General features: G+C 43.5%; 1 protein-coding gene across 1 annotated transcript in view; it reads right to left on the bottom strand.

The window, feature by feature from the left end:
• The window catches only part of LOC117369085 (cytochrome b-c1 complex subunit 2, mitochondrial), a 33,177-nt gene extending 23,878 nt beyond the window's left edge, over positions 1–9,299 (bottom strand). Inside the window, exons 1-3 of the mRNA XM_033963054.1 lie at positions 9,148–9,299; positions 2,093–2,170; positions 578–727 (exon numbers count right to left, since the gene is read on the bottom strand). Of these exons, the coding sequence (XP_033818945.1) occupies positions 578–727; positions 2,093–2,170; positions 9,148–9,180 (261 nt within the window). The 5' untranslated portion in view covers positions 9,181–9,299. The remainder of the gene's footprint in view (positions 1–577; positions 728–2,092; positions 2,171–9,147) is intronic.
• Between the last annotated feature and the right edge of the window lie 3,827 nt (positions 9,300–13,126).

A 13,126-nucleotide genomic window follows, 5' to 3' on the forward strand; every position in this document is an offset into this window, starting at 1 on the left:
TTGTTCCTCACAGATTAATTGCAAGGGTTAACATACTACCTTCATTAATCTTAATCTTACTTATTGAGATAAAATGTTTCCTCGCTAGGACAGAGATGGTCCCCCTGCAACAGACATGAGTTAAAAATCGGTTTTGATTTAGAACCTCCATGGTGTCCATAACATGTAATAACTGGGATTGATTGCCTCATCTCATCTTCAAGATGTTACAAAATGTAACTGTTAAATTTCATCTCTAAATCTCTACAACCAACATTAAACTCCTGATAATACAAAGCAAAAACTTCCTCATGAACATGGTCTCAACCAGAGAATTTCACATCCAGATAAACGCACGAAGAAGTGCACAAATGGACCTACTCTTTTAATGCAAGCTCCTTCAGCTTCTTGTAGGCATACAGGTTCAAGGTCAATGTCGTCACAAAGGTGGAGTTCACCATCTCCCAATATAGTAAAGTGTGTAGTGCAGGGTACAATTAATTAAAACAAACAAACAAGGAGCAGCTATGAGACTTTAGGAAGGGGGGGATTAATTTAACCTTTGAAACCCAGAACCCATAGAATAAAAGATACATACCAAACTAGATGAAAGGCGGAGTAAGTGATTGATGCCCAGATTGCTGCTGGTCTCATATCTGCTACCTGCTTTAACACACACAGCAACCTTCGAAACTGGAGAATAGTTTTCCAAAGAAGCAATCACCAAACCATTTGGTAATTTTGTGATCTGCATTAAATAATCAAAGCCATTTTACTTCACACAATAAACAAAATATTTTAGAACATTCACCGATAAGCAAAAAAAAACAAAAAACCACCACCAACACCCACAAAGCCAATTTTCTTAAATTATAATTGGTGTGGCAAAAATGGTAAAAACATTTATGTTGAATTTCAATACCTGATCATTGGGGGGGAGGGGGTCAAATTATGTATTAACTCCTGGATTCTATATAAAGCGACTAAGTTGAACACACAAATCTGTGTGCAATGCCGATCGGTTAACAAGTTAATCCACACCAATAATTGTCAATTAAACATTAATTGACATTAATTAGCATAATCTGGTCCTCAGAAGCTCATGCATCAATAAACTGGTTATTGAGGCGTGAGCCTTTGAGGACCAGAGTCCTGCCATAGACTAAGGCAGGGGTGTCAAAGTCCCTTCTCGAGGGCTGCAATCCAGTCGGGTTTTCAAGATTTCCCCAATGAATATGCATGAGATCTATTAGCATACAATGAAAGCAGTGCATGCAAATAGATCTCATGCACATTCATTGGGGAAATCTTGAAAACCCGACTGGATTGCAGCCCTCGAGGAGGGACTTTGACACCCCTGGACTAAGGGCTCCTTTTACTAAGCTGCGTTAGTGTTTTTAGCATGCACTAAACCCGCAAATGCTGGCATTAAGGTCTAGCGTATGCTATTCCAAGTGTTAAAGCCCTAACGCGGCTTAGTAAAAGGAGCCCTAAGGGTTCCTTATACTGAAGTGCGTTTAAGCAGTTAATGCATAATTCAACCCCCAAATGATCAGGTACTGAAATACAACAAATGATTTCATCAATTTGGGAACATTAAATATAATTTAAGGTGTGAGGTTGCTCTATAAAATGTTCAATTCAGTGGTGCAAAATCATTTACATATTTAATTGTTGGTCAGTAAAACATACCTGGAAACTCAGAAAAATTATTTCAGAAGAGTATCATTTTACCCAATGCAATTAACTCCTGCAACATTCTCCTGATCTTTGCAGTCTATGACAGTGACTAATTAGTAAAGTTGTGTGTCAGAGAGAAAAGCTTAAAGTCTCACATACAGTAAGCAATTTTATATTCCACATATACTGTAAGGTTCAATGTGGACCACACGAAGATCATTCGAACAAGCAAGAAACAAGAGAAATGAGATTACATCGCCAATCAAAATACTTTTTAGAATGATATGCCTTCAAAGTTTTTTGGAACATACCGCCATACCCCGAAGAGTTCTAGGCGGTTCACATTAGTTAAACAGAGATTACAAGTGGTTACATATCAAATTGATCACAGAGTAGCAGACAGCAAGGAGAGAGTATTTTGTATTTTCCTGACCTGAAGCTCCTCAGGCTGTAGTCTTCCTCGCTCCGCTGCTGATTGTTTGGGTTCAGCTTTTGCAGAATACCACCTCCGCTAGAACAAGAGATTGTAAATCCAATTAATAGGCTATTTCTACCAGCAAAGCTAGGCGTTAAAACCTTCCAAGGAGGAGGAAGCCAAAAGATAAAACATAGCTCCACACACAGGAGGAGAAGGAAGAGGATGGGGAAATTGCAAACTGAAAAAAACAAAGATATCAAGTAGTACAAGAGGAATTAAGGGTAAGGTAAGTAGGTGCAAGATGGGAACGTCCATAGAGCACACTTAAGATCCAGGCAGGGCATCTATCTTTAAACTAAGCTAAGTTCTAAAAAAATCCAATTAGTATGTCTTGATTATATTGTAAGCGCTTTTGAACAGGAACTGTCTCTTCCATGTTTTGATGTACAGTGCTATGAGAAAAGACACCTTCAAGAGTTGAGGTTTGTTTGCTTTATGATTTCAATTTGCCATTGTGTTCTAGCAATTGTAAAGCACTGTCAGCATTCAGGCCTAGATGTACTGAACAGGATCGGACTGAATGGGTCTGCTGTGGTTCAATTTTTGGCCGATTCCAAAAAAGAGCGACTGATGCTCAAACAAATTTGTATGCAAATGATTTGAGAGGAGGTTCATCATAATCCCCACCAATGACTTGCTGTGAGAGCTACTCTCACACATATGCAGAGCTTGCAGGGGAAGCCCCGAAGCAGCCTCCTGCCACTCAGCTGTTCAGGGCAGGAAACCTTTTTTTTTTCTATGGACACAGATGCTGTACATGTTACCCACATACAATATCTGTCCCCATTAAAGAAAAAAAAAAGTTGTGCTGGCCCCCCACCTGACCACAGCCATTGCACCCCCCCCAATGAATGTGGGTCCTCGACCCCCCCCCCCCCATTACGGCCGTTCCCGTGACAGTGATGTACCTAGAGAGACAGGAGGGATCCCTTCTGCTTCAGCAATCTGGTTGTGCATCTGGGTCACCTTGACACCCTCCCGACATCCCCAACCTACACAAAGATCTCCCCTCCCACCACCCCACCAAGACCCCAAAAGGCAGCCCTGATGGTAGGGGGAGGGGTCAGCTCAGAACCACTCCAGCTCAAGCAACCCCCAGCCCCTCCTCCATACCTCATTGTAGAAGCCAATAAGAGGGATGCCCAATCCCTCTTGCCAGCAGGCCCACCTCTTTGAAATGGCAGGCCTTCCCCTTTCCAGTGCATCCAGGGATGCACTGGGGAGGGGCCTAAGGCCCTGATTGGCCTGGATACTTTAAGCCTTTCCTATGGGAAGGGCCTTAGCTATCTGGGCCAATCAGGATCTTTTGCTACCTTCCCGGTGGGGAGGGGCCTAAGACTACGATTGGCCCAGATACCTAAGGCCCCTCCCATAGGAGCCTTGGTGAGGCTTAACCAGCAGTCTGATGTAAAAAGCTCCCTCCGTGGGGGCGGCCCCGAACTCCTGTGAAGTAAATGCAGGCTGGTTGTCAGGTACCACCAGGAATCGGCCTGTCAGCTGCAGACCGAAGTCTGTGCGATCTAAATGCAGGCAGAGATGAATAAATGCTTCGAGCACTAGAAACCACGCAAATGGGATGAAAAAACACCAAATAAAATTAAAAAAGGGAGAGCAGATCATATATACTCCTGCTGGCATGCATGCAAAAGAGAAAAACTATAGGTGGAGTTAAGGAGCCCAGTGAAGTATACCATAGGCACAGAGAAAAAAAATCCAGAGTGAATTCCTTCTGCAGACGACATGCAACCATGGGGACACAATCCATCTGTCTAGAATGTCTCGCCTGTTGCACTGGAAATTTAATCATCTCACTAGATCATTTATAAATATGTTAAAAAGCAGAGATTCTAGAACAGATTCTGGTGGGTAACTTCAGTGCTGGAGTACTGCAAACCAGTTGTGTTTTCAGACTGTCCACAATAAACAGGTATTAAATATATTTGTATAGAGGGAGGGCGCAGCTGGCCCTAGAACAAATGCCATTGCCCAGTAAAATCTCAGTGCCCTAATGTGATGCTGACAAATATATGCTTTCTTTATTTGGAAAACTTGTTTTTAATAAGAACTTGCTTAGAGAAAGTGAAGCCCAGGCAAGCCATTGAACTGAAAAATCAAACTAAACTAAGGGCCCCTTTGCTAATATGCAGTTAACATGTGGATTAGTGCACACTGGTGGACTTTTACAAGCATGTTCTGCCAAGTAGCACACCTTCGTAAAAGAACCTCATTAAGCATACTGCACAAACACAGTTACTGGTTTCACATTATTTTAATAGTGGGCACTTATGCATTGAGGGCATTTTATGTTAGGGACATGGATGGAGCACAGGCATGGAGATCAAACTGCAAAAAGCATGTGGCATACACTGTGTGCTAACCAGGGCTTGTGCAGTCAGTGAAGATTCACATGGACATCTTAAAAAGGAGGCACTAACCCCAAATTCTATAGTCTGTCTAAAGTTAGGTGCCTACATTGGCACACCTAGCTGGCCTAGGGTGCCTAAATGAATAGGCTAAATCAGTGTTAATTGATCTTAATTGAAAGTTAGGCACCTATCAGAAAGTGGTATGTGTCTAGGAGCAGGCATTTAGGCTAAGAAAACCCTAGCGTAAATATGATGCACTAAAAGTTAAGATGCCTAGTGATACTTAACATTGCTTATATGACACTAAGTGTGAATCTATACAGTATGCTTAACTTTCATAAAATTGCACTTAGCACCAATTTTTTAAGCAAAATATATAGAATTGGGTCCTAAGGGTCAGATCTTATAAATGGCGCCAAGCAGCATCTACGCAGCATGGATATCAATTATAAAATGGCGCAGTTTATAGAATGTCCATCAGATGAACAGAATGGCCCTGATTCTGCAAAGTGCTCCCGATTGTAGGCAGCTGTAGGCGTCCTACATCTGTCTAATCAGCCAATCGGAAGGCACTTTTTCAAAAAATAAAAATAAAAAATGCTTCCCAGGCAGTCCGCATATATTGAAGGCGCCTTCAGGGAGCCTAGAGAGGCCCGCCTAAGGCTAGGCGGTAGCCTTAAGTGAACCTAGGCAGCCCTATGGGTCTCCCTAGCAGAACGGGAGACGCTTACAATGTAGGCTAGCAAAATGCTGGCCTACATGGTAAGTAGTTGCGGCTGCTATACTTAATCGCAGCATGGACCTCCCTGCTGCGATTAGTATAGCGGACACAGCTATGGCTGCCAGTCTCTCCTCCCCTACGATCGCAGGAGAGTGCCCAACTCCTCCTGCCGACAACACCCACGATCGCCGGCAGGAAGGTGCTTAACCCTTCCTGCCGACAGAACACGCCCCCCCGAAGATCACTGGCAGGAGGTTGCCCAACTCCTCCTGCCAGACCCCCCCCCCAATGAAAGCCCCCACCCTGGAACCCCTCCTTGGGTTTATCTCCAATTTGGCTGGACAGCAACTCGCAACGTCCAGCCAGCAGGCCCACCTCCGTCCAAATGAGGCAGGCCAGCCCCTCCACTGCCCGAGGGGCCTTAGGCACCTGGACCAATCAGGCCCTAGGATCCTGTGGGTTGGGCAGTGGAGGGGCGGGCCAAGGTAGGGAGAATGAGAGGGCACTCTCTAAAATTGAAAGGGGATTAGATTCCGTACGAACATTAGGAAGTTCTTCCTCACCCAGAGAGTGATAGAGAACTGGAACGCTCTTCCAGAGTCTGTCATAGGGGAAAACACCCTCCAAGGATTCAAGACAAAGTTAGACAAGTTCCTGCAGAACCGGAACGTACGCAGTTAGGGCTAGTCCACAGTTAGGGTGCTGGTCTTTGACCAGAGGGCCGCCACGTGAGTGGACTGCTGGGCACAATGGACCACTGGTCTGACCCAGCAGTGGCAATTCTTATGTTCTTATGTAGTGTATCCTAGGATATTTGGGTCTGTTTGTCAAATAAAAGAATGCTGGCTGGTAGTCTCTGGGATCATAATGGGGGGAGGGTGGGATCAATGCAGAAAGCCACCAATGGGTGACGACTACTAGGAATTCTGCCATTAGATTTTTTTTTTTTTTTAAATCATCCCTATTCCTATCGGTATGTGAGAATCACTGCTCACCTACAGACAGGCATAGGGACATTTTGCAATGAACTGTGAATTACTGCTGCAATTTTAATGCAACAGTAATTAACATGTTTACTGCTTAAAGTAGGGCTATTCAATTCTGCTCCTTGAGGTCCATAGGCATGCTACATTTTCAGGATATCCACAATGAATATGCATGAGTTGCATGCAAATCTTTCTGCATATTCATTATGGATATCCTAAAAACTTGGCCTGCCTGTGGACCCCAAAGAACGGAATTGAATAGCCCTGGCTTATAGTATGCTGTGGTATTTCTAGATCCCTAATTTCATAGTACAGTAGATGCCACACATGAACTGGCTCAACTGCATGGCTTTCTTCATTGGTACCAATGTTTGTTTTTAACACAACAGCAACACATCAGAAATAATCTCATCAGCCAAAATCTTTCAATACTATAGTTAAATGCTGGTGGGAATAACATGAAACAGACCTGGGATTTTTCTCTTACTCCTTACACCACTTAACTATTAAAGCATCAGAACACATTCAATAGATCACTTGCTAATGTTTTACTGTTGCTCTCTTTTGAATACAAGCATGGTCATAAATAAAGTAACGCGTATATCCAAGGATAAAAACCAGTTCACTTTAGAAGCAGAAAAAAATATAGCACAACTCTGAACATATTTTATTTATTTAAAATAATTATAATCCACTTAAAGACCTAAGCGGCTCACTATAAAACATACATAATAATAAAACAAAACACAGCTATCAAAAAAGCAAAAGCAAAAACATTATCAATTATCCTTTCCAATTTGATCTTAATCTCTTCTCCAAGGTCTTAACTCCACCACCACTTGACCAACAATAATTTTTTTTGCATCAGCCAAAAGCTTTAACAAAGAAATGTGTTTTAAGTAATTTCCTAAATTGTAACACATTTTTGCAGAATCTTATTATTCCAGATTATCTCATTCCATAAAATTGGGTCCGTAACGGAAAAAGAGGATTTTATAGTACTAACATACTTTACGCTCTCTAATTATTGAGAAAACAACCATACAAACTGTGGCTACAGTTATGCATAAGTTAGATCAGTGATTCCCAACCCTGTCCTGGAGGAACACCAGGCCAATCGGGTTTTCAGGCTAGCCCTAATGAATATGCATGAGAGAGATTTGCATCTGATGGAAGTGATAGGCATGCAAATTTGCTTCATGCATATTCATTAGGGCTAGCCTGAAAACCCAATTGGCCTGGTGTTCCTCCAGGACAGGGTTGGGAACCACTGAGTTAGATAATGGACTCTTAAAATCAGCAATTAAATAAGCTACAGTTTATTGCAAATCGTCTAAAGCCAGTGGTCTCAAACTCGCAGCCCGCTAGGTACTATTTTGAGGCCCTCAGTATTATAAAGAATGATTCTTTATAGAAAACTTGTGCATTAAGTGTCCGGCGGTCATGTTCTGGAACGTTGCTCGCCCCACTGGTGTAACCTCAAGCAAACGATTTCCTGCATCTGTACGCACTAGTGCTTTCCTGCTTCTGTACGCGATTGTGAGGTGGAGTGGAGAGGACAATCGCGTACAGACGCAGGAAAGTGCTTGCATAAGGTTACAGCAGTAAGGCGGGCAATGTTCCAGAACGTAAGGTAACCATTGGAGGCCGTGCAGCTTGTGCGTGTGTCCAGTGCTGGAGGAAGTGAGAGCCGAAGGCGGTTGCGGACAAGACCACCGTGTAGGGTCATGAAATGGTTAACTGTTGTTTGAAATACTGCTCTGGCCTACATAGCTGGAAACAGTGTACAATCTGCTGACATCATCTGCCTGAAATGTATGTCCCTGCCTTACCACATTGTAAGCTAAATAGATAAGAGTTTGAGCCATGATGTACCCTGCCGTCCTAAACATGTAACATTTAGAACTGCAAGGCTTAGATAAGCAGATAAATTAACTAGCTCCCTATAGGACTATAAGTTGTACCGCTGAACCTATCGCAAGTGCTGGCTTAGGACCAATAATAATTGTAGAAAAGTTATAGAAGTAACAAATGAGAAGTTGTAGTTTTTGCATATATTAGTTTGCATATGTTTAGTGAAAAGGACATAAAAGTCCGTGCATTTCCTGTTTCTGACACTCTTGTAAGCAGGCTGCTCACTGCACAAGAGTCCGGCATGCTGTAAATAAAACTCTTGTACTTTCTTCACGCCTGATTTTGTGTGTCCAAGTGACCTTTCAGCCGGACCCTTAAGGCACAAGTTTTCCAGAAAGAATCACTTTGTAATACCGAGGTCCTCAAAATAGTTGGTCCAAAATCGTGTCTCTTGCAGTTGACACTTTGATAGTTTTTCCACTTTCTGCATGTTGCACTGCTTTCAGCTGTGTATAGCTAAAATAATCAGAAGCAATTAACTATAACGGTTACAGTTTATCAATCTTTCCTTAATTTCTGATAATTTCAGATAAGCCCCATTTTGGATGTGTAGGTACTTACCTCATGCAAAGTTGTCATCTCTTTAATAAGACGTTAAGTATTTTTTTTTCTGTGGCCCTCCAAGTACCTACACATCCAAAATGTGGCCCTGCGAAGGGTCTGATTTGGAGACCGCTGCTCTAAAGCTGTAGCGCAGACAGAGATGCAGCGATGACCTTCAGCGACCAGTCCCAGCCTGTGCAACTTGAGCTGGGAAAGTCTGGAGACACAGAAATCAGGGAGGGGTGACAGGGACCGGGGACTATCAGTGAAGGGGGCAGGGGCCCCATGCCCCCCCCCCAGTGGCTGGGGGCAAAGTGGGGGAGGAGGCGGAACCAGGGTCAGGTCTACTCAGGTCGTCCCCTCCCCGCCAGAACGCCTCGGATAAAGGGAGCCTGTGCTCCCAGCGCTGCCGTTGCTACAGCGCCTCCCATCCTCCGCAAACACAGACCAGGGGGGGGGGGGGGGTCATCCGGCGCTCACCGAAAGAAAGCGGACGCCGCCGAACAGCTTCATTCTGCCAGCTCTCTCCTTCACAGCCGCCGCTCTGGGGCGACAAGATGGCGGCGCTTCCTAACCCCCAGCATGCAACGGTGCCGCGTTAACTCTTTCACGCGCGCCGCAGAGCGATCTGCAAACGCGCTGGCGCCTCCCTCCGACTAGGCGGGGGAAGTGCAGTCGTTATTAGGCCCGAATTCTCTTGTCTTTCTGTTTTTGTTGCAACAAATATTATATTCAGCTGCGTTTTAAGATGGGTTCGTGAAGTGTTACTAACGTTTAATGCAAGAGTCCCAAAATGTTTAAAATAGTAGTCGAAAAGCTTGCTGTCCTATTCAAGAGCTTTCTGGAAACTCCATAAGTTCAATGACTCACTTTATAGGCTGAAGAATAGTCAGAAAGTGCATGTACTGAATGCTTTGCAATGACCAGATGTTACTTGCCAAAATTAATATGTAGGACAGGATTTAGGCATAGGCAGGCTAGGCACATGCCTAGGGCCATATGTTTAGGAGAGGTCCTTACATATTCGCTAATTCAGTAGCTTCCAGTGTTCCACATAGATGTCTGAAAAATAAACTGAGGGCTCCTTTTATCAAGACGCGCTAGCGGGATTAGCACGTCGTACATTTCATCATGTGCTAACCCCCGCGGCCGGCTAAAAAACTAATGCCTGCTCAATGCAGGCATTAGCGGCTAGCGCGGCAGGCGGTTTAACGCACGTTAAATCCCTACCGCCGCTTGATAAAAGGACCCCTGAGTGCCTTCGGGATGGGTCCCAAAGTGACGGGCTGGGTCAGAAACTGGTTGACTGGAAGGCAATAGAAGGTAGTGATCAATGGAGATCGCTCTGAGGAAAGGGATGTTACCAGTGGTGTGCCTCAAGGTTCTGTTCTTGGGCCTGTTCTTTTTAACATTTTTATAAATGATATTGCTGAAGGGTTGTCGGGTAAGATTTGCCTCTTTGCGGATGATACCAAAATCTGCAATAGAGTAGACACGCTGGATGGTGTGAATAACATGAAGAAAGACCTGGCGAAGCTTAAAGAATGGTCTGAAATTTGGCAGCTAAAATTTAATGCTAAGAAATGCAAGGTCATGCATTTGGGCTGCAAAACCCAGAGGGAACGTGCTAATCCAGTAGTCTCAAACTCAAACCCTTTGCAGGGCCACATTTTGGATTTGTAGGCACTTGGAGGACCTCTTAGAAAAAAAAATAGTTAATGTCTTATAAAGAAATTACAATTTTTCATGAGTTCAAACTCTATATAAATCTTTCTTTTTGGCTAAGTTTTAATATGTCATTTATAGCTACAGAGACATATGATCAAGAAACTGTTTTATTTTACTTTTGTGATTAGGATAAACATACCAAGGGCCTCAAAATAGTACCTGGCGGGCCGCGAGTTTCAGACCACTGTGCTAATCTTTAGTACGTGCTAAATCTGTTAGCGCGCCTTAATGAAAGGATCTCTTAGTTACTAATAGCAGAGGTTAACAGTAAAATAACCCATTTTAATAATATGATAACACACACTAATAACTTCCCCCTTTAGGGCTTTAGGATTTATGCATGCTGATAGCTAATGATGACCTTGGTGATTAATGTTCATGTGCTATATTAACTGCTAGTGCAGAATAGACGGAGAAATGGGGGGAATGCGCTTTGCAGATAATCTGGACTGTTAACTGTTAACACATCATGCAATGTAGTCCAGTTGTGCCTTTCGACTGCAAACTGCCAAACGATGTTCCTACTCCATACTGAGCCAATAGAATCAACTGCTCCTGCAGATCAGATCCTTTGAAAAGCAATAAAAACATACCTCTTCACCTAACTCCCTTGCCCTCGACTGATGGACTACAAAGAAAAGTATACCAGATCCCGGTATGTTTCATGTAAGAAAAACTTGTATTGAAAAATCTGGCCCTGTAACTATGGCAAACCTGACCTGTGAATTGTCTATGTGTGTCAAGCTTGTACTGGAGGAATAACCATGGCAAACTGTAGCCTGTAAACTGTATATTATATATATATTAGTATTAGACCAGTGGTCTTCAACTTGCGGCCCGCCAGGTACTATTTTGAGGGCCTCGGTATGTTTATCATAATCACAAAAGTAAAATGAAACAGTTTCTTGATCATACGTCTCTTTAGCTATAAATAACAATATTATTATTAAGACTTAGACAAAAGGAAAAATAAACTATAAAGAGTTTTACCTCATGCAAAATTGTCATTTCTTTAATAAGATATTAACTATTTTTTTTGAGGCCCTCTAAGTACACTTCCCCCTCTGTATTCGCGGGGGTTAGGGGCAAAGCCAGGCCGCAAATATTAAAAAACCATGAATAATATTCGGGCTGGTTCTGCCCCTAACCTCCGCTTCCCCTGGCTATTTTAAGCCCTGAAAGCTCCCCTTAAGCCTTACCTGGTGGTCTAGCGGGTTTTCAGGCAGGAACGATCTTCCCATGCTCCTGCCCCATGCAGATCGCTCACAGGAAATGGCTGCCTTGAGCTCCCGTAGTCTCTTGAGCCATTTCCTGTGAGCGTTTTGCACGGAGCAGGAGCATGGGAAGATTGCTCCTGCCCCGAAAATCCACTAGACCACCAGGTAAGGCTTAAGGGGGAGGGGGCTTACAGGGCTTAAAATAGCACGAAAAATTAAAATGACTTTTTTGTTTTAAAATCGTGAATAAGCGAATCCGTAGATACAGAATTCGCGAATACAGAGGGGGAAGTGTACCTACAAATCCAAAATGTGGCCCTGCAAAGGATCTGAGTTTGATACCACTGTATTAGACCCCTAGTATGTGTCAAGTTAGGATAATAACTTGTATTGTAAACTTGTACTGAGATTATGGCAAATCTAGTGCAAATCGTAACCTGTTAGCTGTATTTTATGTATGTTTAACCTGTAACCCGGTCTGAGCTCTATGGGGAAAATGGGAAAGAAAACCAATTAAATAAATAAATAATGCTATCAGAGTAGGTATGGATGACTGCATCAACTTTTGTGATTATATTAACCTAAAGCAGCCATTTATTTAAGAAATGAAAAGATGGCCCACCTATCATTCTCTGTGGTTACTAACCTATTGGACTGTACTGAGCTTTGGGCACCACCCATGAGAGGAGATGGCTGTGAGCAAACTTTGTGCCCTGTGTGGCACACACCACTTGCACAGCCCTTCTGACATAAAAAAATTGCAGGAAACCCCCAACAGTTAATATTAACAGTACAGGATTAACCCTTTAGTGGGTCCTAGGTAAATATGCACATTGGGCCCTCCACTGTAACATAGTAGATGACGGCAGATAAAGACCCGAATGGTCCATCCAGTCTGCCCAACCTGATACAATTTAAATTCAATTTTTTTTTTCCTTCTTAGCTATTTCTAGGCAAGAATCCAAAGCTCTACCCAGTACTGTGCTTGGGTTTCAACTACCGAAGTCTCCCAAAGCTCACGCCAGCCCATCTTCACCCTCCAAGCCATTGAAGCCCTCCCCAGCCCATCCAACAATATCCTATGGTATGTCATTTTGAACTGCAGTAAGTGCCCTAATGCAGTAAAATGGTCTCACTGAGCAGGAAAATCAACTGCTACACTAATCAGAGATGCAGTTTACTGCATGACCCCCTAAGTCAGGGGTGTCCAACCTGCGGCCCAAGGTACGCATGTGGCCCCGTGAAGTATTTTGTGCGGCCCCGGTCAAGGGCGATGCAGTGTTTTCCTCTGCTGCCCCCCCCCCCCCCAGGTGTTTACCGTCTTGTCGGCTCCCTCCTCTGTTTTGCTGCAGCGTTTGCCCATTTGTACTGCCCCAGAAGTGAATCCATCATGCATTTATTGTTTTTGACACTAGCGAAGCTCATCTTCAGGCACTATTCCCATGGCTTTTCAATCACAGAAGCAAGCATGCACTGTCTGGGAAACGGGCATTTTAAACAGTTTCATTACCTTT

This window comes from Geotrypetes seraphini, chromosome 11 (genome assembly GCF_902459505.1).
Source record: "Geotrypetes seraphini chromosome 11, aGeoSer1.1, whole genome shotgun sequence".
Lineage (NCBI taxonomy): Eukaryota > Metazoa > Chordata > Amphibia > Gymnophiona > Dermophiidae > Geotrypetes > Geotrypetes seraphini.